Source organism: Artibeus jamaicensis, unplaced genomic scaffold (assembly GCF_021234435.1).
Source record: "Artibeus jamaicensis isolate MK-2021 breed Jamaican fruit bat unplaced genomic scaffold, CSHL_Jam_final contig_685, whole genome shotgun sequence".
In the NCBI taxonomy this organism is placed as follows: Eukaryota; Metazoa; Chordata; class Mammalia; order Chiroptera; family Phyllostomidae; genus Artibeus; species Artibeus jamaicensis.
In genome coordinates this window covers 19,333,239-19,357,708 of record NW_026521924.1, presented here as the reverse complement: position 1 = coordinate 19,357,708, position 24,470 = coordinate 19,333,239, and the positions used below count along the sequence as shown (strand labels likewise).

Sequence of the window (24,470 nt, the reverse complement as noted above, 5' to 3'; positions counted from 1 at the left end):
CCCTGACTGGGAATCGAATCGCAATCCTTTGGTTCGTGGGCCCATGCTCAATCCACTGAGCTACACCAGCCAGGGCAATATTTCCTTCTTTTTAATGGTTGAATAATATTTATTTATTTAATCTGTTTACTTTTAAAGTAATTATTAATAGGTATGTAGTTATTGCCATTTTATTATTCATATTTTTATCTTATTATTTTATTTTTTTAAAAGAAGTTCCTTTAACATTTTATTTCAATACTAGTTTGGTGGTGATGAACTCTTTCAGCTTTTTCTCGTCTGGAGAGCTCTTTATCTGCTCTTTGATTCTAAATGATAGTCTTGCTGGGTAGAGTAATCTTTGTAGGTCCTTGCTCTTCATCGCTTCAAATACTTTGTGCCAATCCTTTCTGGCCTGCAAGGTTTCTGTTGAGAAATCAGCTGACATTCTTATAGGAACTATAACTAACTGCTTTTATCTTGCTGCTTTTAAGATTCCCTCTTTGTCTTCAATCTTTGACATTTTAATTATGATGTGTCTTGGACTGGGCCTCTTTGCATCTATCTTGTTTGGGACTCTCTGTGCTTCCTGGACATCTATGTTTATTTCCTTCACCAAATTAGAGAAGTTTTCTTTTATTATTTTTTCAAATAGATTTCCAATCTCTTGCTTTTTTTCTTTTCCTTCTGACACCCTTATGATGATAATGCTGAAACACTTGAAGTTGCAAGCAAAACCCATAGGTTGCTTACACTATCCTCATTTTGGGGGATTCTTTTTTCTTCATATTGTTCTGATAGCTTTTTTGCCTCCTTATGTTCTAAATCATTGATTTGATTCTTGGCTTCATCTACTCTACTGTTGTTTCCTGTAATTTTTTTTTTTAATTTCAATTAGTGGATCCTTTGTTTCTGATTGGATCTTTTTTATGCTGTTGGGGTCCTCACTAAATTCCTTGAGTATCCTTATAACCAGTGTTTTGAACTCTGCATCTGATAGATTGCTCATCTCCATTTTATTTAGCTCTTTTCTGGAGTTTTGATCTGTTCTTTCATGTGGGCCATGTTTTTTGTCTCGTTTTGGCAACCTCCCTGTGAATGTTTCTAAGTATTACATAGAACTGCTATGACTCCCTGTCTTGGTAGCGTGACCCAATGTAGTGGGTGTCCTGTAGGGTCCGGTGGCACTGCCTCCCCTATCACCCAAGCTGGGTACTTGAGGTGCATCCTTCATGTGGGCTGAATACACCCTCCTCTTGTAGTTGAGTCTTAATTACTGTTGGCAGGTCAATGGGAGGAGTTTACCCAGGCCAGTCATCTGCAAGAACTGGCTGTGACCAGTGGCCACCAACCTCCGCCCTCCATGGAGGACCAGCTGTGCAGGGGCAGGATGGTGGTGCTCCAATGTAGCCTGTAGCTGTCCACTGGGAACATAAGCTCTAGGGTTTCCTACGTGGTGCAGGCCAAGGTCAGCCCCTACCTGTGTTTTTCCTGGGGCCACCCCGCCTGGGCTGTAAAGTAATCCCAGATGGCTGCTACTTGTTCTGGGCTTGGAGATTCCAAGGCAAAGCCAAGCTGTGAATCCAGGCTGGCTGCTGTTACCGCTGTGCCTGGGGCCACTTAGCAAGAGATATGGAGGCTGGGGGCTCACTGAGGTCTGCTGTTGCGTGTTTGAGAGAACTTAAGAAGTTGTGAAGCATGAGCCAAGATCAGCCATTCATGTGGAAAAGTCTCTGGTAACAGCTTGGGTGGGCCCATAATTTGGGCAGGACTAAGTCTCAGGGGATCTCCAGGTCAGGGCAAACAGTGTTATCCAGGTTGAAATAGTCTCAGATATGGCACCCACTTGCTGGCTCTGTGACTCAGAGGGAATAGGATTCAGAAAAGGGACAATGGCCTCTGCCCACCTTTCTGTTTGGGAGAAAGCTGTCCCAAGCTCTCGCCTTGATGCCTAACCCTGCACTGCCTCCCTGTATGCTGTTGGTGCCTTTCAAGCTGCGACTCTGGTTCTTGAGCTTAGAGGGAGTGAGTCTGAGTAGGTGAGTCCATGTGTGGGTCCTTTAAGAGGAACTGCTTGAGACACTAGAAGTTTCTTCCACTGACTGAATCCCTGAATCCCTGCTGATTTTCACAGCCAGAAGTTATGGGGACTTACCTTCCTGGCACTGGAACCCTGGACTGGGGGGTCCTGGTTTGGTGCTAGGACTCCCTGCTCCTGAGATATCCCTCCCAAATTTTTATCCACCACACCTGGGTATGGGACTAGCGCTTTGCACATCTTAGCCCCTCCTACCAGTCTGGAGGAATGTGGTTTCTTAATTGCATAGTTGCCAGACTTCCATCCAACTTGATTACTGATGGTTCTGAGTAATGATTGTTTTATAATTTAGTTGTAATTTTGGCGTGGTTTTACGAGGAGACAAGCCATGTTTACCTACACTGCCATCTTGACCACAAGTCCAAGGGCAGGAATTTTTGTTTCTTTTATTCATTGATGTGTCTTAGGTTCTAGGGAAATTAGTAAGTACCTGGTAAATATTACTATATGTTGAATGAGTCAACATATTAATAACCAAATAAGCCCAACTAGTATAATATGTACCTATCTAAAGACATTGTTATGAGAATTAGAAATTATGGATATAAAGCAAAGCTCAAGCACAATGTCTAACTCATAGTAGGTACTCAAGTAGAGTAACTTGTCATTTTGCAAGGTCTCCTTTTCTGAAAGAACTCCAGACCTGGAGATAACTTTCTCTATCTAAAAATAGAAAAAAGTCTTACTTATGAGGCACATACCAGGAAATGATATTTAGATCTGTATTTATGTACATATACATTTTATTTTCCAAATTTTCTTTTCTTCAGCATTATTTTTATCAGACAAGAAAATAAGTACTTAAAAAAAAAAAGAATTTCAGCTCTGGCTGGGTAACTCAGATGGTTAGAGCATCATCCTAATACACCAAAGTTGCAGGTTCCATTCCCAGTCAGGGCACAGACAAGAATCAACCAGTGAATGCATACATAAGTGGAACAACAAATCAATATTTCTCTCTCTGTGTCTCTCACAAATCATTAAATTTTTTAAAAATTAAAAATTATTTTAAAAAGAGTTTTGGCTTGTTTTGGGCTTTCAGCAGGTAGGTGGGGAATAAGAGAGTGTCTTGAGGAGGTTGGGTTCAGTGAAGATTGAAGAGGAAGTAATAAAGGATCGGGAGCGTCATCCAGACGCAATAGCACTGTTTGAAGAGGAAACTGCGGAGAGATAGAAAACCACAGGGTGGTGCTGCCAGAAATCAAATGGCTGAGCTCATCTGGGTGGGCAGGTGGGAAGGTAGCCGGGGAAGAGCAGGAGAATACTGCCGCGAGTATTCAAGGTCAATAGGTAATGGGCCTTCAACTAACTGAACTTACAGTCTTTTCTAGTCCCGACATAGTGAGATACGAGGAGAGCTCAAGCACGTATTTTTCAGTAAGACCTGGCGCAGGGACTGTTTCTAGTAAGTATTTGTTCCCAGGTTGTGAGGTGATTGGATGGAATGGGGTCCCCAGGACTGTAAGTGGAATTAAGTGAAGTGGCAAACTGGAAAGTGCCCAAGCTTTAGAGTCAGCTTTCAATCTCAAGTTTGTCACGTAGCAGTCATGGGGCCTGGAATAAATAACCAACCAACGAGCACAAGAGGTAGGACCCCTAAAAAGTAGGGGATTAGAGGGAAAAGTATAAATATGGTATCGAATTATACACACTCTTTAACAGACAAAAACAAACAGGAAATTAAAGCTCTCAAAGCAACTGATTTTGAGCAAACCCAGCAATTATACATTTATATCACCTGCTCACGTCACCCTCTGTCCAGAAGAACTTGCTGTCAGGGCAGATTTCCCCATTAGTCTTATAAACAAGTTTTCAAGCCAGCCATTTCCGAGTTGAAATACAAGTCTTTCATGTGTATGCTGTGTGTTGTTATTTGACCCTCTTGTTTCGGTTTCACAAGTCTTGGCAAGTGTCTGGTCTTTTCCCAGATTTGGGGCTCATGGATTTTCCTGGGTATGGCCTTTCTGTGCAGATGGAGGGTCAGTATACCTCTCTCTACTTTCCCCCACAGGTCTATAGGACAAGGAAGCCATTTAAAATTGGGGGTTAACTAATATAAAATAATTTTATATCAAAACTCTCATTAACAAACAATTGCTGGCAAGTGATCAATAGCATAAATTTTGCAGCCAGGCTACATTATATGGGATGTTTCACCACTTTCAAGGCATGCTACTTGGCAAATTACTGACTTATTTCTCTTTTCCTTACATCCTAAGGTTATTGGGATACCTAAATGAATAAATATTTGTGAAGCCCTTAGAACAGTTCCTGGCACACGGGAGAGCCCTAAGTGTTACTAGGAATGTTTTGTTCACCACTAGCCTACTGTTTCATACTGTTTGATTATCTGCTTCATACATCCTCTATCCGCTAGATAGGTCTATGTCTGGGTTGATATAAAGTTGTACTGGCTTTAGTAGTGGTAGCAGTAGTCCTTTTACCAGTTAATTGCATGGACCCAAATTTTTCTTTTAAAATTTTTTATTAATTTGAGAGAGAAAGAAAGGGAGGAAGAGAGACAGACAGGCAGACATTAATCTGTTGTTCCACTCACTTATGCATTCCTGGGTTGATCCTTGTATGTGCCATGACCAGGGGTGGGACCTGCAACTTTGGCATTTCAGGATGGACTGAGCCACCCAGCCAGAGCCACATAGAGCAGGGTTTATAGGGAAGTTTGGGTCTTGCCCCAGAGTGGCTAAGGAGACGGGTAGATGCTTGCCATTTTCTCAGGATATTTATTACCACCAGGTAGTAGTATACAGGGTCTGTTGGGGAAAAGTCCGGCCATTGTTAATATAACAAGAACAGTTTGCTCCACATCGACATAACCTGACAGCCAAGGAAAGTGGACTGGACTTTACTGTACTAGTCAGAGAGGGGTGGTAGGTACCCATGAGTGAGCATTTGTACTGTGCAGCCATCACATTCAAAATGACTAAGCGACTAGAGCAGTGAATCTGCATCAAATTTTGCATTAAGCTTAAACATTGCTCCTTGGAAACTATTCAGATGATTCAGAAAGCTGCAGCTATGGGCCACTGGTGATTGGCAGCTTCATCATGACAGCGTATCCGCTCACATATCATGTCTCATGCAGAGGCTTTTTTTTTTTAAGATTTTATTTATTTATCTTTAGGGGGGAAGGGAAGGAGAGAGGGAGAGAAATATCAATGTATGGTTGCCTCTCGTGTGTCCCCTGCTGGGAACTGTCCTACAGCCCAGGCATGTGCCCTGACTGGGAATCAAACCTCGATCCTTTGGTTCACAGGCCTGCACTCAATCCACTGAGCTACACTAGCCAGGGCTCATGCAGGGGTTTTTTGGCAAAACATCAAATCACCCAGATCACTCAGCCCTGCTTATGGCCCAGATATGGCACCCTGCAACTTTTGCCTTTTCCCAAAACTAAAATCACCTTTGAAAGGGAAGAGATTTCAGACCCTTGATGAAATTCAGGAAAACTCGACAGCAGCTAGAGGGCTAAGGGGATGAGAGAGAACTGGGTGAGGTCCCAAGGTGCTGAGGTGTCATTGTCCTGTGTACAATATTTCATGTGTCTTCTTCACTACATGTCTCTATTTGTCATAGTATATGACTGGGTACTTTCTGGCCAGACCACCTAAGTCCTTGAAGATAATTTTTTTTTTTCCTGAACAGGTTTGATTACACACAGAGGGGATGGGGCTCAGTGCTTCGCTGCTGCCTTCCTCTTCCTCATGGCGGCAAGGGCAAGCGTTGCACGATTCCTCTCTTCCTCTTTGCACAACCCCCATGTGTGTCCCCACATTTTTCTTTCTTTTTTTTTTAAAGATTTTATTTATTGATCTTTAGAGAGGAAGGAGAGAGAGAAATACCAATGTGTGGTTGTCTCTCATGTGTCCCCCCCAGGCATGTGCCCTGACTGGGACTCGAACTATAATTCTTTGGTTCACAGATCGGAGATCAATCCACTGAGCTACACCAGCCAGGACACCCACATTTTTCTTGATGAGTATTAAAGATAAATTTTGATTGATTGGCCACTTCTTGCCTCTGGGCAGGGAACTGGGGTGGAGGAGGAGCTTGAGGATTCTTTTGGAGAGAAGTTTCAAGTCATCTTTTGTATGGAAACCTGAAGATAGGCTAAGGGGTCAATGGATAGGATGCCTCAGGGCCCACTCACTCACTGGCCAGAAATACTGTAGAGTTTGTGAGAGGCAAGAAAATGTTTTTACATCATATTTGAAATCATTTCAGGGTCTTCCACTTCAGCTTCTTGCCCATTTTTCTCTTAACTGAGAAGATTCTGGCAGTCTGATGGCTTTTTAGGTTTCAATTTGGGGAATCTGGAACATCAGTAAGCCTGGGGTACTCCTTTGGAGGACTGTACCCTTCCTGCTACAGACAGTGGCCTGACTTCCATGCGTTGTGAGCCCACTTTTTTCTTGCCCTCTCCGTTATTAACACCGCCCTTGGTTCTGCTTTTCCTCCTGCTCGGTTTCCAGTAAACGCAGGGGTGCAGCCCGGGTCCACTGCATGGTCTTCGCGCTTGCGCAAGGGGCCAGGTCTGAAGGGGCTGCACTGTCCTTCCCCAAGGGCTAGGCTGTCAGTACGCCTGCGCAGCAGCCAGTAGGCTGGTAACGCGGAGAGGACTCGCCCCCCCCGCCCCCGCCCCTTGTGGGGCTTTAAGTGCGCCTGCGCGACAGCTGCACGCCGCGGTTCTTGACTGTGCTCTGCTTGCGCCGGGAGCTAGGTGTACTCATGCAGAAAGCCGACTGTGAGCGGACCCCCAAGCGGCCCCGACGCGATGGCAGCCCGAGAACGCCGCAGAACATGTCTTTCGCAGCGGCGAGGAGTTCTCCAGGTCCTGAACTCCACCCCGACCATCGGAACTGGAGCATGGAGCAGGTGGTCTCCTTCCTAAAGCGCAATGGTTACGACAGTCCCGTACTGCTGCGCCACATCCAAGGTAGCAGGGCTAGAGGGCTGCGGGGCTGAGGGACCGCCACCGGAGGCGGGGTCCGCAGGCCTAAGAAAGGGCGACCCGGAGCAGTGAGCAGGGGACCTTAAAGAGGACCCAAGGCGGCGATGGGAGACCTGACGCGGGAGGCACCAGAGGGGGCGGACCTGAGGCAGGGGGCGCCCAGGGAGGGATGACCTCAGGCGGAGAGCCCTTCTGAGAAGGGGACCTGAGTCGGGGAAGGGAGAACTGCGGCGGGAGGCACCGCAGGGGGCGGGCCAGAGGCTGGCGGCGCTCAGGAGTGATAACCCTGTGATGGTGGAAGGAGAAGTTGCAGCGGCAGGAGTAGGGGTCTCGCAGGAAGGAACCGAACTTCGGCGGTCTTGAGCTTGGGTGCGGGGCAGTCGTCGGTCTACCTGGTGGATTTCTAAAGGAACTTGACACCCCAGCGCCGGACTGCCGAGACTTGACCCCCCCCCTTTTTTAAATAGATAATCCTTACAATATTTTCCCCATTACCATGTAGTCTCCTTATACTCCCTCCCCCCAGCAATCACCACCCTGTTGTCCATGAGTCCTTTTTCTTTTTTGCTCCGTCCCTCCACCCGCTACCCGCCCCCCTCCACTAGCTGTCATCTGCTCTCCATCGACTCCCGTTTCTGAGTTACAAGAACGCTTTCCCCAGACCTTGGTCAGAGGATTGCTGTGTTTCAGGTTCCCCTTAATGGGAAGTCCCTCTGCCAGCTCAGCTCCTTGAACACTTGCCATGTTAGAATGAGTTTTGATTTTAAGTTTCTGTTTCCTTCACGCACACACCCCACCACCCCCACAATTTGGGAGTTCCTGAAGGAGAGGGAACTTGTCGGGCTGGTCTCCGAATCCCATCTCCTACCGTAGCATCCCAGTCGGGGCTCTGCATGTTTGTCGACTGGACTTGCAGAGCTTGGTCATGATGGTCTTTTCTTCTCCGAAAGCAGTTTCACTGGCTAAATCTGGACACAGGTGTTGACCGCTGAACTCCCAGCAGCATCCCGCAGCTTGGCCACACATCACATCACATCACATCACATCACATCACATCACATCACATCACATCACATCACATCACATCACATGGGGAGGTGTGCAGGTTGTGAGGTTTGTGTGTTTAAGATTTTACTTATCTTTTTCGAGAGAGAAAAAGAGGGACCCAAACATCAATGTGGGAGAGAAACATCAATCGGTTGGCTCCCATAGAGGCGGGAATGGGGCAACTGAACCCATAAGCCAGGCATGTGCCCTCCCCCGGAATGGAACCTGCAACCCTCCGCTTTGCAGGACAAAGTCCCGACCCCTGAGCCACAGCAAGCTAGGGCAGGTTGTGAGTTTCAATTGACTTTACCAGCCCAACTTCCCCTAATGGGTATGAAGCTGAATTTATCTGGCTTCATTCTCTGAGGTGTTCAATAGAAGGTGGTGACATTTGCATAATCTGCAGACTTTCAATCGCCTCAGGTCTTGTTTGTCTAGAATGGGGAACTAGGATGGGAGGAACCTAATGGTTCGACTAAAAGATAATTTGATGGGTATGGAAGTTGTGCTTCTCTTTTCCTACTTTTATTTTCTTCCACTGCTGGGACTGGAATTTTTCCTCAAATAGCAACAAGTGGGGATGAAATAGTTTTATATTTTCTGTCTCCAAAATGTGATTGGCTCTGCTGGCTCTCTGTTTCAGCAGTATTCTGTAGATTAATTCATCAATGTTCAAAATTATCTTTCTCTTGAGCCCACAGTCTAATGCTAATAGGAGACAGGGCTCACTTTTAATTGGTTACTGATCAAGTATTCACAGTTGCCTCATTACTGTCTGCATTGTCTTGATCAGATTTTAGTCAGGCTTCTCTTTCTCCTTCAAGCCCCTGAATTCTTGCTTGCCTCCAAAACTGAGCAAACACTAAAAAAGTGGAATATGCCCCCTGATCAGCGTCTCCTGGAACCAACTGGCCACAGCAGGACACTGCCCTATCAGACCCCACTGGGGTCTCTTCCCCTCCAAAGATTCTGCTTCTCTCTGCTTGCTCTTCCTTTAGTCTATATTTAAAAAAACAAAACAAAACACTTTTTTCTGTTTGATTTTTTTGTTTTGAAGATTTTATTTGGTGAAGGGAGGGAGAAAGAGGGAGACAAACAAACATTGTTGGTTGCCTCTCATGCGCCCCCAGCTGGAGACATTACCCAAAACTTTGCTGTTTGTGGTTTGTAGAACAATGCGCAACCCACTGAGCCACACCAGTCAGGGCTTTCTCTGTTTGATTTTGAGCTGTTTATATATTTCCTAGACTGGAATGTTCTCCCTACTATGGTCATCTTTCTAATAAAGTCTCTCCCTATCTAAATCCAGATTGGGTTTTTTTGTTTGTTTTTAAATTTTTATTTTTTAAAAAATATTTTATTTATTTATTTTTAGAGAGAGAGGAAGGGAAGGAGAAAGAGTGGGAGAGAAACATCAGTGTGTGGTTGCCTCTCAAGCGCCCCCTACTGGGGATCTGGCCGGCAACCCAGGCAGGTGCCCATTGCTTTGCAGCTGGTGCTCAATCCACTGAGCTATACCAGTCAGGGCCAGATCTGTTTTTATATGACAAAACTAAGCACAAGGTGCTGGGTTCCTTTACTCATTATGAAATAGTCTCACAGGAACTCTCAAATTTAGAGGCTATAATCCATATATATATATATATATATATATATATATATATATATATATATTTTTTTTTTTTTTTGCAGATGATATATTTGAGGTCCAAAGATGTTAAGTAACTTTCCAGAGGCCACACAGCTAGGGAAAAAAAAAAAAGCAGAGCTAGATTTTTTCCTCTTTTTTATCGAATGCATTGGAGTGACACTGGTTAACAAAATTACACAGCTTCCAGGTACACAGTTCCACAGCCCAGAGCTAGACTTGAAGGTCAGGTCTGTAGACTCTGGAATTCATGCCAGCTATACCTTAATGAGTGTTCTCACAAAAATCATTGGATTCCCCTCAACAATAAGGGAACAAACAAACCAATTAAAAAAAACTCACCAGAGAGCATTCCTAATGTTATAAAGGCAACCAAGAGCAAGGGGGAAAAAATGGAAAAATGAGAACACAGGAACAGACAAGCAACAACCAGCCAGTAAACAGAAAAATACATTGTCTCAACAGTAATTTTGAAATACAGATTTTTAAATTCAGTTTGAAGCATATTTGATGATTGATAATAGGAGAAATGGGTAATCCAATAAAACTGATGAAAGTGTTGGGAGGGTGGGAAAAAATAGATTATAAAGAACATAATTTTGTCTGTGTAAAATTACATACTTGCATAGATAAATGTCTTTTTTTTTAAGATTTTATTTATTTATTTATTTATTTATTTATTTATCTTTAGAGGGGAAGGAGAGAGGGAGAGAAACATCAATGTATGGTTGCCTTTCGTGCATCCCCGGCTGGGAACTGGCCTGCAGGGAACCAGTCTGCAACCCAGGAATATGCCCTGACTGGGAATCGAACCACGATCCTCTGGTTCGCAGGCCTGTGCTCAATCCACTGAGCTACACCAGCCAGGGCTTGATAAATGTCTTGAATGGCCCAAAATGTTAACAGTGGTAATTGGGAGAATTTGCATAACTTTTGATGTTTTATATCTTATATTTTTGAATTGTTTGGATTTTTTACATTGAGTAACTTTTTTATGATAGAAAAATACAATGTTATTTTCATTTAACGTTTATTCTTTATGGACATTACTTCTTCATTTTCACTTATTACCTCTTTTGTAAAAAGTGTGGCTATGGAAAATAGACCTTCACATAAAAATTTTTTTTTGCCCATCCTCCCCCTCCCCTTTCGTAACCATCAGCTTATTCTCTGTATCTAAAGGACTCTTACTATCTTTAGAAAGATTTAAAAAAATATTTTACTTATTTATTTTTAGAGAGAGGGGATGGGAAGGAGAAAGAGTGGGAGAGAAACATCAGTGTGTGGTTGCCTCTCACGTGTCCCCTACTGGGGACCTGGCCTGCAACCCAGGCATGTGCCCTGACTGGGAATCAAAGTGGCGACCCTTTGCTTCACAGCCCCGTGCTCAATCCACTGAGCTACACCAGCCAGGGCAGAAGGATTTTTGTTTGTTTGAAAATAGTCCATAGTTCTAGAACCTGAGGTTAGGACAGATTAGAATTAATTATATAGAAAAAGAAATGTAAAACCCATAGGTGTCTTTCAAAACACAGAATACTGTGTGCTTTACTTGGAGGTGTTGGAACTACATCGTGTCTTTGGCCACACCTCAGGCTGTGTTTTTGACCCGACTATTCTAAGAGCTATAGACCTTCCCTACCCAACCCTAAACCTTGACTATTTGGAAGTCCAGTTTTGCAGCTGGACTTCCTTACAAATAATTTACTTAAGTAATTTAAAAAGTTTCACCTGATTTATCATAAAAGTCTCTTGGTAAAGTTTTCTAATGAACATTAAGGCCTTCCGAGTGGCAAATCAGAATAGTGGTGTTGACGCAGTCCGCTGCCTGGGGTGGGTACACTCAATAAATGTGGATCTAAGTGAGTTCTGGGGGCTCCGATGGAAAGAAATTGAAAGGCATATGTTGTAAGTGCTAAAATCATTCATCTCTTTCCTCTCTTTTCTTTCATAGAAAATGAAATCACAGGTCCAAAACTGTTCCTTCTTACTGATTCCGACCTTGAAAGTTTTGGAATGAGGTAAGAATGATAAGATTCACTTGTAAGCTGACCATACTTAGGACCTTTTTATTCACCTTTGAGCAACAAAGCACAAAATTGCTGCTATTAACTGTCCACATTTTAGATCTAGGGAGTGTTTTAAAACAATCCACTGCCTGATGATTAATACAGTTGTTTCTATTTACATTTGCTGTATAAATTCTATAAAAATTTGCTGTGTTTAATATTACTAATGATTCCTTTTTTAAAAAAAGATTTTATTTATATATTTTCAGAGAGGGGAAGGGGAGAGGGAGAGAAACAGCAGTGTGTTGTTGTCTCTTGGACGCCCCCTACTGGGGTTTTGGCCCGCCCTGCAACCCAGGCATGTGCCCTGACTGGGAATCTAGCTGGCGACCCTTTGGTTCCCAGGCCAATGCTCAATTCACTGAGCCACACCAGCCAGGGCATAATGGTTACTTTTTTTTAAAAAATTTTGCTGACAAGCCTTCATGAAGCTGGTAGTAACTAACCTTTTTCTCTTAAGTTCAGGATAATTGAATTATGCACATCAGCATATGTATCAACTGAGAGGAACAAAAAGTGTTTGCAAGAGGTGCTTTCTCCCTGGGGAGCACACCCGCACCTTTCTTCCCTCTCATAAGTGCATCTTTACTTTTTTCTCCTGGGCTAACCCCCAAACCTGTCTACAAGGCCCCCTTTTCTCTGACTTTTCAGTGAGCCAACAGCAGCCCCGCCTGGGCTCACTTCTTTCCTATAAGGTCTCTAGAGAGCCAAAGCCTTGCCTAAGTGGCTATAGCTTCTTTACTGTTTCTTTTTTTTAGTTTATTGATTTTAGAGACAGAGGAATGGAGAGAGAGAAAGAGAGCATCGATTTGTTGTTCCACTTATTTATGCATTCATTGGGAATGATTCTTGTATGTGCCCTGACTGGGGATAGAACCCACAACCTTGGCACATGGGGATGATGCTCTAACCAACTGACCTACCCAGCCAGGACTCCTTGTTGCTTCCTCTATCCTAAGCCCTTCCTTGTTTCACTGTCCTCAGCTTTAATAAATTACCCCCCCCCCAAAAAAAAATGTTGGCAAGAAAACTCAAGGCTAGAACCCTATCTTGATCATATTTCTAGGTCTTCTTAAAGCTATCTTAAGACTGGGGTATATCTCTACCATTAGATTTAGACACAAAGTAACTCGGCACTTTTTAGATGGGATGAGTTATTTAACTTTCAGTTTCGGCACTTATAATGTGGATAATAACAAAGAGACAATGTATGTCAAGTGATTAGCACATGATAAGCCCTTAATAAATTATACACATACATGTAGAGATCCCTATGTATGTTCAGAGGTTCTTAGGCCTAGATGAGTGCGGGTCCACTTTCAAGACTTCCATTGAGGATGCAGTATTTAAATAGTCCTTAAAATGGAGACATCCTTCTTTGAGAGCATTGACAACAGAGGTGAAACATGATCTTTTCCTCCGGAATTCCGCTTAGCTAAGTGTTGTTTGTGGTAACATTAAAGAATCAAAACAGGATGATACTGAATTGCTTTCTGTACTATTGCTGAATAATTGATAGTGGAAGTAGACTGAAAAAAAAGATCACTTTTAACTGACTAGTAAATATCCTTTGGATCGGAATCTTCAGGGACCTCATCTTGCCTCTTTCATAATCACCTTTCAGCCTCCTTTACCCCCCACCACTGAGGTCCCCCTTAGTACCTGCTTTTTATGTATCATAGTTGCTTACTATTTTAATTGAATGGAATTTGTTCTGATGGAGTCTTCTAAAGGGAATCATATACTTTGTGGACCCAAATATTATTGATTTATTCAATAAGTATTTATGGAGGGCTTACTAAGTGTTAGGCACTCTTCCGGGAACTTGGGACCCATGAGTGAACCAAATGAACCAAATTCCGAAGGGAACACTCTATGGCACACACTCGTGCCTGCCTCATAACCCTGAAGTGGGTTCTTCAGGGCTCCGCAGAGCTCTGTTTTCCTGTACAGCAGCCGCTAGCTGCATGTTTAAACTAAACTAAATTAAAATGTCAATTCCTCAGTTACACCAGCTGTATTTCAAGTACTCAGTTAGCCACTTATGGCTCATGGCTACTGTGTTGGACCAGGCAGATTGGACTTTTTCTTCATGACAAAGTTCCTGGACCGAGCTGCCCTTGAAGACCCTGGTGGGATCAGTTGATGGGGTGAATACTGAGTTCATAGTCAGTAATCATTTCTGTTGCACCTATAATCTTAGTTAAAATTCTTCTCCAGTTCTTAAGGGCAAGAGTCTCTACTATAACCCCAGTGCTGAACACAGTTGAATCTCTTTCCCGCCCTGGGAGGTAGATGGTGTTATCTCCGTGCTATAGACGAGAACATCAATGTCCCAAACAGCGGTTAAGTGACTTGTCCACGGCTACTTATAGATTCCATGTACAGATGTGAGCCAGTTCTGTCTGATTCAAAAGTCCTTTCTCATTATCACTATGCTTGACTTGAAAGACTGCTATCTTGAGTTTTCACTTACGTGAGGCATGAAAGTTCAGGATCATGAGGGTATATGTTAAAATTAAAGTAAGTGTAAATTGAGCATTCGGTAGACAGGTCGGGGATGTTGAGGTCTGAGTTTACCAGGAGAGAAGGGGAGCAAAGGCAGAAGCCAAGAGGGGGGGTTTCATGTCTCAGAAACAAAGGAAAGAGGCTCTAGGAGGAGTAAGTTTGAATTATTAATTGTTCCTTCTCATCCGACTTCTCTTGTAGTGTAAATAATCTAGAGTTGATTATATATTGTCATATATTCTATCAATTACTATTAAGCAAATAATGATAGATTTGCTTATCCTGTTATAATTTTAGTTCCTTGTCCAAGAGAATGAAGCTGCTTAGTTTTCTTCATCATCCGGTTTCTTTGAAGGTAAGAGGAATCCAGTTTTATTATCATGTGTTTTGAATATAAAGTGAGATAACTCAGTTATCTAGAATTTATTTTTAAAAGAATGGAAGGAAAATCTGTTTTTCATTGGGAAAATAATGAATTTTGAGGTCTCTAAATTTTCTGCATTTTCTAAAATAAGCACAGAATATCTAAATCACAAGAAAACTAAAATATTTGAAGCACAAAAGCATAACTAGACAACTAGCCAGCCTGAGAATCTTAACATTTTGCCCAATTTTTTTCAAATTTATTATTTTTAGAACAAAGTATTAAAATCAGTGGAAGACCTCCTTTGTACCCCTCTTGGATTCTATTTCCCTCTTTTCTTCCTCAGAAGTAATCACCATCCTGATTTGGTGTTTGATCATTTTTGTGAATATTGTGAACTTTTACTACATATTTGTGTGTAGCCATAAACAATGTAAAATGTTGTTTTACATGTTTTTAAGTTTTTATATAATTATATTTCACAGTAAGTAACCTAAACTTTCATTTAACATTATATTTTTGAGACTCATCCACATCGACACAAATAGCCCATGTTTCCACCCTCAGCCATTGAATAACTTTTAAAGTTAGGTTAAGTTTTCTTGTCAGTTTCGGTAAATTGTTTTTGTCAAATATTAGTTCAAATGGTGGATATATTCCTAAAGATTTTTTTCTTTGTTTTAAGATTTTTAAAATTTATTTATCTTTAGAGGGGAAGGGAAGGAGAGAGGGAGAGAAATATCGATGTATGGTTGCCTCTTGTGCATCCCCTGCTGGGAACTGGCCTGCAACCCAGGCGAGTGCCCTGACTGGGGATCAAACTGCAGTCCTCGGGTTCTCAGGCCCGTGCTCAGTCCACTGAGCTACACCAGCCAGGGCATATTCCTAAAGTTTAATCTATCAATAATCATTTGTTTCTCATCCCCCAACCCCTTCCAGATATCAAAAGCCTTGTTTTTCAGACTTAGTGTCCCAAGAATGATTTTAATAATCCCACAGCCCCTGTCCCAGAAATTCTGAGTCTGATAATTTAGGGTAGAGTCTAAGAATGTGCATTTTTTCACAAGCTCCTTAGGGTGATTCTAACACCATAATTAAAGAAATGTTTCTTCTTACCCTGTCTGGTTCGATTCCTAGTCAGGGCACATGTCTGGGTTGTGGGCCAGGTCCCCAGTAGGGGGCACATGAGAAGCAACAACACATTGATGTTTCTCTCCCTTTCTTTCTCCCTCCCTTCCTCTCTAAAAATAAATAAATAAAATCTAAAAAAAAAGATATATCTTTAAAGAAACACAGAGGGGTATTAAATCTTCATATTTAAAGCTCTTGTTTAAACTTATAGTAATTCATAATTGTGAAATGTGATTTTACTAAATATAAATATTTATTTTTAAAATATATTTTATTGATTATGCTATTATAGTTGTCCCATTTTCCCCTTTCACTCCCCTGTTTTGCACACCCCCTCCCACATTCTCCTCCTTTAGTTCATGTTCATAGGTTGTACATATAAGTTCTTTGGCTTCTACATTTCCTATACTGTTCTTACCCTCCCTCTGTGTATTTTCTACCTACCATCTCTGCTACTTATTCTCTGTACCTTTTCCCCCTCTCACCCCTTCCCACTTCCTTGTTGATAAACCTCCATGTGATCTCCATTTCTGTAGTTCTGTTCCTGTTCTAGTTGTTTGCTTTTGTTTTTGTTTTGGGTGTGGTTGTTAATGATTGGGAATTTGCTGTCATTTTACTGTTCATATTTTTTATCTTCTGTTTCTTAGATACCTCCCTTTAACATTTCATATAATAAGGGCTTGGTGATGATGAACTCCTTGAACTTGACCTTATCTGAGAAGTGCTTTATCTGCCATTCCATTCTAAATGAAAGCTTTGCTGAATAGAGCAATCTTAGATGTAGGTCCTTGCCTTTCATGACTTGGAATACTTCTTTCCAGCCCCTTCTTGCCTGTAAGGTCTCTTGAGAAATCAGCTTACAGTCTTATGGTAACTCCTTTGTAGGTAATTGTGTCCTTTTCTCTTGCTGATTCCAGGATTCTCTCCTTCATTTTAATCTTGGGTAATGTAATGATGATGTGCCTTGGTGTGTTCCTCCTTGGGCCCAACTTCTTTGGGACTCTCTGAGCTTCTCGGTCTTCCTGGTCTTCCTGGAGATTTTCTTTGCCAGATTGGGAAAGTTTTCCTTTATTATTTGTTCAAATAACTTTTCCATTTGTTGCTCTTCCTCCTCCCCTTCTAATACTCCAGCAATTCGGATGTTGGAACATTTAAAGATGTCCTGGAGGTTCCTAAGCCTCTCCTCATTTTTTTGAATTCTTGTTTCTTCATTCTTTCCTGGTTGGATGGTTTCTTTCTTCCTTCTAGTCCACTCCATTGATTTGAGCCCTAGTTTCCTTCCCATCACTATTGGTTCCCTGTACATTTTCCTTTATTTCACTTAGCATAACCATTTTTTCATCCAATTTGCCACCAAATTCAACCAGTTCTGTGAGCATCCTGATTACCAGTGTTTTGAACTGTGCATCTGTTCTGTTGGCTATCTTTTTGTCACTTAGTTGTATTTTTTCTGGAGCTTTGATCTGTTCTTTCGTTTGGGCCTTTTTTTTTTTTTTGTCTTGATGCACCTGTTATGTATGAGGGGCGGAGCCTTAGGTGTTCACGTGGGCAGGGCAACCCACGTCGCTGGGTTGTGACGTTGTCTGTGGGGCAGGGAGCCAGGGGTCTGAGAGGGAGCAATGGCGCTTGCTGTGCTCTCTGATGGATTTCAGTCACTTACCCCGCTTCCCACAAGCAAACTGGGCCTTTCTGGTGCTGATTCCCAGGTGGGTGGGCTTGTTTACCTTCTGGGACCCTGTGGGTCTCTCTAGTGAACTTTTCTGTGAGGTTGGGAGTCTCTCCCCCCACCGCCCCAATCCCGCAGGTGTTTTTAGTCAGAGGTTTGAGGCTTTATTTCCCCGGAGCTGGGGCCCTGGGTTGTGCGGTCTGTCTCGCTCCCCAGCTGTTCCTCCCGGTTTATGTGGGTGCCAATGTGGGACCACCGGCTCTGCCAGCCGCTGCAGCCGCAGTCTTGCTGGCCAGCCGCCGCCTTGCCCTCCCCGGTCCTCCATCATCGCTTTGCCGTGAGTCCTCTTTGCACACCCGTCTGTGCCCCTCCTTCAGGTCTGGATGAGTGTGTCTTCTTTAACTCCTTGGTTGTCAGACTTCCATACAGTTCGATTTTCTGCCAGTTCTGGTTGTTTTTTGTTTATAAATTGTTGTTGTCCTTCTTTTGGTTGTGCGAGGAGACACAGTGTGTCTACCTACGCCTCCATCTTGGCCAGAAGTTTAAATGTAAGTATTTCTGAGTGACATTACAAGTACTATAAAATTTTTATGTGCTTGCATATGATTTCTTATCTATGTGGTCAGAGGGTTTCTTTCTTTTCTCCTTCCTTCCTCTCTCTCTCTCTCTGCTTTCCTCCCTCCCTCCCTCCCTCCCTCCCTTCTGTAGTGACAGGTACTGTACAGATACATTCAGGAAAAAGTTTAGACATAGTGCCAGTGGTGATATGGCTTACGTGTTCTGCATGAATGTGTTAGAGGAGTATGTTTAACTTAAATACAAGACTAAGATTAAAGGCTAATTAAATAATGTACAAAGCCTTGGCCAGTGTGGCTCAGCTGTTTGGAGTGTCAGCCCTTAATCAAAAGGTTACAGGTTCGAACCCCAGTCCTAGGGTGTAGGATTCCTGGGTGTAGGATTCCTGGTCAGTTCACATAAGAGGGGCAACCAATTGATATTTCTCTCTTACTTAGATATTTCTCTCTTTCCCATCCTCTCTTTCTCTCTCTCAAAAAAAAAGGCAGTGAAAACATGTACTTGAGTGAGGATAAATAATAATAAAAAGATTGAAATCCTTATCTTTTTAATATTAGAATCCATTAGGAAAAAGTAAAATATATCCAGATTCAATATACTTGAGCTGTCTGGTAGTGATATCAAAATAAGTAATACTATTAATATCTTGTCATTTCCCTTCATGTTAGTCTTGAGGGCGATGAAACAATTTTGACTTTGCACTGTAAGTAGACATGGCTGCATTATAAGTTATGCATTGTTACTCACATTAGTTTAAACGTAACTTTCTAGGTTATTAATGATCCTATCCATGGCCATTTTGAACTTCACCCTCTCCTTGTCCGGATCATCGACACACCTCAATTTCAACGGCTCCGATATATTAAACAGTTGGGAGGCACTTACTATGTTTTTCCAGGAGCTTCACACAATCGATTTGAGCACAGTCTAGGGTAAGATGGGGGTTGGGGTGGGGGGCGTGAAGTTATTAAGCACCTTCTCTGTCTCATGAAATATGATTGAAATGTGTGTGTTTAAATATTTAAAAGCCAATAGGGTTGGTTACTGGTATAATGAACTTTGTAAATTTGATTATTTAATTTTCCTGTAGTCTCTGTTTAGTCGTGTACAGATTATCTTTTGAAACCAAGAAATACATAAATCAGAAAAGTATTCACAGGCTCAGGGAGGTGGCACTTTTGTTACGTACAACTCAGTTGAGACTTTGGCCCACTTTTCCAGTATAAACCTGTAGAGCCAGGAGGACATAAGCAGGGAAGAACTGGACAGATTTCCAGGTATTCATGAACTACTGACAGTATTATTTTGTGTCTTCGTTTGTTTATTTTGAAGCATTTTTTAATTATCCAGAACACATGTATCTGCTCAAGTGTTCATTCATTCATTCATCAACAAATATTTATTGAAAACTTCCTAGGTCCCACCAAACTGACTAGGTAGCAGTGGTCTCTACCCTCAAAGTTACTGTATTCATTCAGAAATTACTTTCAGAGGGATTTGTTAGGCATTTTTATCTTTAATCTGTGTTGTAAACATTACAAAACAGAAGTCCTGCTAATTTTTTAAAATTGTGGTAAGTGCACAGAATATAAAATTTACCATCTTAACCATTTTTAAGTACACAGTTCAATAGAGGTAAATGTGTCCACATTACTGTGCAACCAAACTCCAGAACTTTTTCATCTTGCAAAACTAAAACTCCATAACCATCCATTAATAATTCCCCATTTCCCCCTATCCCCAGCCCCTGTTTCTGATTGGCTGTTTCACGTTATGTAATTTCTTCAAGGTTCCTCCATGTTGGAGCATATGTCAGAATTTTCTGCCCTGGCTGCTGTGGCTCAGTGGATGAGCGCTGGCCTGCGAACCAAAGGGTTGCTGGTTCGATTCCCAATCAGGGCATGTGCCTGGGTTGTGGGCCAGGTACCTTGTTGGGACATTGATGTCTCACCCTCTCCTTCTCCCTCTCTTCCCTTTTCACTAAAAATAAATAAATAAAATCTTTAAAAATTTTTTTTCTTTTTAAGATTAATATTTGAATGTATGTATGTATCACATTTTGTTTATCTTTATTTGTTGGTGGACACTGGGTTTTTTTGACCTCTTTGGCTGTTGTAAATAGTGCTGCTATGAACACATGTGTGCAAATATATCTTTTGTTTTTATTTATTTACCTTTAGAAGGGAAGGAGAGAGGGAGAGAAACATCAGTGTGTGGTTGCCTCTCATGTGTCCCCTACTTGGAACCTGGCCTGCAACCCAGGCATGTGCCCTGACTGGGACTCAAACTGTGATCCTCTGGTTCACAGGCCTGCACTCAATCCACTGAGCTACACCAGCCAGAGCTGTAAATACATCTTAAAGGCCCTGTTTTCAATTGTTTTGGGTACATACCGAGAGTTGGAATTTCTGAATCATATGGCAATTCTAGTTTTAATTCTTTGAGGAACCACCATACCATTTTCCCAAGTGGCTACACCGTTACACATTTGCATTAACAGTGTACAAGGGTTCCAGTTTCTCCACATCCAGGCACACTTACTGACTAATTGTTTTGGGTTCATTTGTGTTCTGTTTTGTTTTGTTTTGGGGTAATAGCCATCCTAATGGGAATGACATGGTGTCTCATTATGGTTTTGACTTTGCATTTACCTAACAATTAATGATGCTGAGCCAAGAAGCCCAGCTTTGGGAGATTCTGTGTGTTTCTGCCAAGTTCCAAAACACACGATTCAGTTAAATTGCCCTGGAGATATATTACCACATTTGAGAAACATTCAAGTTCTTGAGAACCCGGATGTTATCACTTGTATCTTGCAAAGAAGAGTGACTTTTTGTTTTGTTTGCTCTGCAGTGTAGGACATCTAGCAGGATGTCTGGTCCAAACACTGAGAGAAAAACAACCAGAGCTGCAAATAGATGAACGAGACATGCTCTGTGTCCAGATCGCTGGGCTTTGTCACGACCTTGGTGAGTGGTACAAAGAGCCAAAGCCACAATGAAGAACTGCAGCGTTACCTCTCTTGAAAATGAAAAAATCCAACTAAGAGAAATATGAAAGTTGTATTTTTCATTTTTCAATTAACATTAATATAAACATGCGATTACATCTTCCTAGAATGACCCATAAGACTACAGCATTGCTATTTTTCATTGTTGTTGCTTTTCAGTGAATTTCCTATGTAAAACAGCGTTGCCACAAGTTATATGAAAGGGCTTTTCCACAGTGAGGTTTTCTGGCAGCTCTGTTTAGGAGGACGTGGGCTTAGTTTTTTTTTTAATCCTTCTTGTTGAAGAAAATTGCCCTTTTACCTTCGGTTACTTTGTCAGGTTCCATTTTCTCATACATAGACTACATAACCTGCCCTAGCAGGTTAGCAACAGATTTAAACTTCTCTTCCCTGACCCATGTGAGACTTGGGCCACTGAAATCAAAGTAAAAGAGTATCACTGTTTTCCTTTGACCAGGAAAGAGAGAAGAGACAGTATTCTTTTATCACAGGCCTTAAATCCTGCTTGTTGGAAGACCCTGAGAATCTGTGTGCGCCCTCAGGGCCGAAAAGGGGGAGGGATTGTGTTTCAATAGCCAGATACTTAAAGGGGTAGGGCATGCTCTTTAGCACGTCCCCTTGTAGATATCAGTAGGACTGATACACCCCCAGATGGTAAATTTAACAGATTCCTGGTGTTCTGAGAGGGAAATCTTTGCCAGGCCCTATGAGTCCAACTAGTGCAGTACTGAGCCTTTATGTACAGAGTGTGACATGTAGGGAGGCCCAGGGCCAGCCCAGCTGTGCTCTCTCCAGCCAAGTCATTCATTTCTGCAGTAATTCTGATAATCCCAGAGTTTTGCCGTTACTAAATGTCATGAAATGTTCTAGAATCAGTTATGAGTAAGATAAACTTTTGATTTCCACTTTTGATGGTTCACATGATCAGTAAAAACCCAAGAAACAGCCCTGGTAGATGTATAATTCTCGAACTGTATTATGTATTTTATAAACTTTACATTAAAATAGGTGTTTTTAAAGGATGAAAGTCATAAAATAAAATTCTAGTATTTTATTCCTGCATCCCAGTGAATTGTCTTAAAACTGCTGTTTTCATACAGATAATTCGACTGAAGATGCCAGAACTTTGTGTGTCACTACATTCCTTTAAGTTACACAAAACTGCCCTTTCACCAGAGTTACATGAATTCCTGTGACTCAGAGACCCCTCTGTGGAGAGTTTACTTCCCCATATGGTTCTGCTTCCTGTTTTCTTGTTCTTAGAAAGTAGGAAAGATTTGTCCCTTTTTGTGATGTATTTGTAGGTTATATTGATTTCTGTTGGGGGTCAAGTTAAAACTAAACAGATTTTTAAAAATCAGCTCAGTTTTTACATTTTTCTTGTTCTAAGATCCCTTTTGTTTTTAAGGTCACGGGCCCTTTTCTCATATGTTTGATGGGAGATTTATTCCACTTGCTCGTGAAGATGTGCAGTGGAAGGTACGTCATACGTTCAACAGTCAATAAAGTAAAGACCACACTGCCGTGTATAGTGCATTTCCCCATTACGGTTTTCAGAGAGCTCTCATATATATATATAAAATCAATCTATCTATATCTATGTATCTGTGTATGGGTGTATGTTTGCATGTGCATTATTATTTGATTCTCGCAGTCTGTAAGGAAGAAATCATCATCTCCATTTTTACACCTGGAAAGGAACTTGAAATGCACAGAGGTGTATGGGTGCACCACAAATCACAAAGCTGGTAAATGGTAGAGCCAGTGCTAGAAAACCAGGTTTCCCAGGTGCGGATTTAATGCTCTTTCTACTCTGTCATGCTACTGTAAAATAGAAAGTAAAAGGCCAACTGTGGTTTTGACTCATTTGGTATAACCATGAAGTAACTGATTGCAGCCAAGTTTCCTCATCTGCAGGGTAGGGCAAAAGTCAGATTACAGTTATTCATATGGAAAATAATACAACAATCAATCAACAATAATGTAAGAACTCTGTTTCTCTTACAACTGTAAAACTACTTTTGCTCATCCTGTATATTAAATGGACCATTGCATAATTCGGGATTTGCAGGCGGTTGACCCATATTTTTGGAATTAGTTTTTGAGAAGTAAACTTGGTTGTGAGAGTAAAATCAGACTGACTTCATTTTTGGCCACACTGTCTCTGGATCCTGGGGTAGAAAAGGATATTCACGTGTATTGAATGCTTCTTACATGTCAACCACTGTTATTCTTTGTCTCTTCCCCCCTTTTTTTAAAGGTATAACTCACATACAGTAAGTTGTACAGACTTTAAGTGTACAGTTCAGTGCATTTAGACTGATGTCTGCATCCATGTAACCGAGACTCAAGTGAGGATAAGAATGTCTCCATCGTCCTGGAAGTTCCTCTGTGCCCCTTTCCCATCAATTTCCACCCCTCCCCCACCAGCACCTTCTGATTTTTATAAACATAGATTAGTTTTGCCTGGTTTTAAACTTGGGAAAAGTAGAATCGTGTAGTAGGTACTTTCTGTCTTGCTTTATTCGCGCAGTGGTTTTTGAAGTGTGTTCACGCTGTACGCATCAGTAGTTGCTCCCATCTTCTCGCCTAGGTATTGTTCTGTGGTATGAATACATCAGCATTCGTCCTCTCTCCTTTGGATGGAATTCGTGTTCTTTTCACTTTCTTTTACTTTTTGGAGACAAACTTTAAATTTTATTTTTCAATTACAGTTTACTTTTCCTATTATTTTGTATTAGTTTCAGGTGTACAGCATAGTGATTTGGGTTGTTTTCATTTTGGGGCGATTCAGAATAAGGTTGCTCCGCTTATCAAATATGCTTTTTGTGGGAAACATTTTTATTTCTTTTAGGTAAATACCTAGGAGTAGAGTCTCTGGGTCATAAAGTAGACCTGCATTTCACTGTATAAGACACTGCCCGAGCTTTCCAGTGCAGTTGTGCCGTTTTTACCCTCTGTCCGGGCCGTATGTGAGTTCTGTTCTTTCACAGCCTCACCAGTGTGGGTTTTTTCAATTAGCTTTTCTAATGCGTGTGAAATGCTGCCTGGTGGTTCAGTTTGCATTCTCTGATGTATGCCGAGTAGCGTTTCCTGTATTTCATGCTTCGTCGCTTATGTTATTATTATTTTAAATATATTTTTTGTTTAATTGTTGTTCAAGTACAGTTTTCTGTCTTTTATTCCCATCCCAGCCAACCCTCCCAGCCCTCCCCACTTCCCTCCCATTTCCACCCCCCCTAGTTTTTGTCCATGTGTCCTTTATACTAGTTCCTGTAAACCCTGCCCCTTTTCTCCTGAAATTCCCTCCCCTCGCCCCTCTGGTCAATGTCAGCCTGTTCTCTATTTCAGTGTCTTTGGTTATATTTTGTTTGTTTGTTTTGTTGTTAAAGTTCCTATTAAAGA

At 41.8% G+C, this 24,470-nt stretch overlaps 1 protein-coding gene across 2 annotated transcripts in view; it reads left to right on the top strand.

Annotated features, from left to right (window-relative positions):
* SAMHD1 (SAM and HD domain containing deoxynucleoside triphosphate triphosphohydrolase 1) overlaps window positions 1-24,470 on the top strand; it is a 51,908-nt gene that overhangs the window by 2,048 nt on the left and 25,390 nt on the right. The window contains exons 2-7 of one of the 2 annotated variants that reach the window (XM_037164466.2): window positions 6,816-7,031; window positions 11,696-11,762; window positions 14,616-14,673; window positions 18,827-18,987; window positions 20,909-21,024; window positions 22,474-22,544. In XM_037164466.2, the coding sequence (XP_037020361.2) occupies window positions 6,816-7,031; window positions 11,696-11,762; window positions 14,616-14,673; window positions 18,827-18,987; window positions 20,909-21,024; window positions 22,474-22,544 (689 nt within the window). The remainder of the gene's footprint in view (window positions 1-6,815; window positions 7,032-11,695; window positions 11,763-14,615; window positions 14,674-18,826; window positions 18,988-20,908; window positions 21,025-22,473; window positions 22,545-24,470) is intronic. The other variant, XM_053671213.1, reaches the window with a different exon arrangement.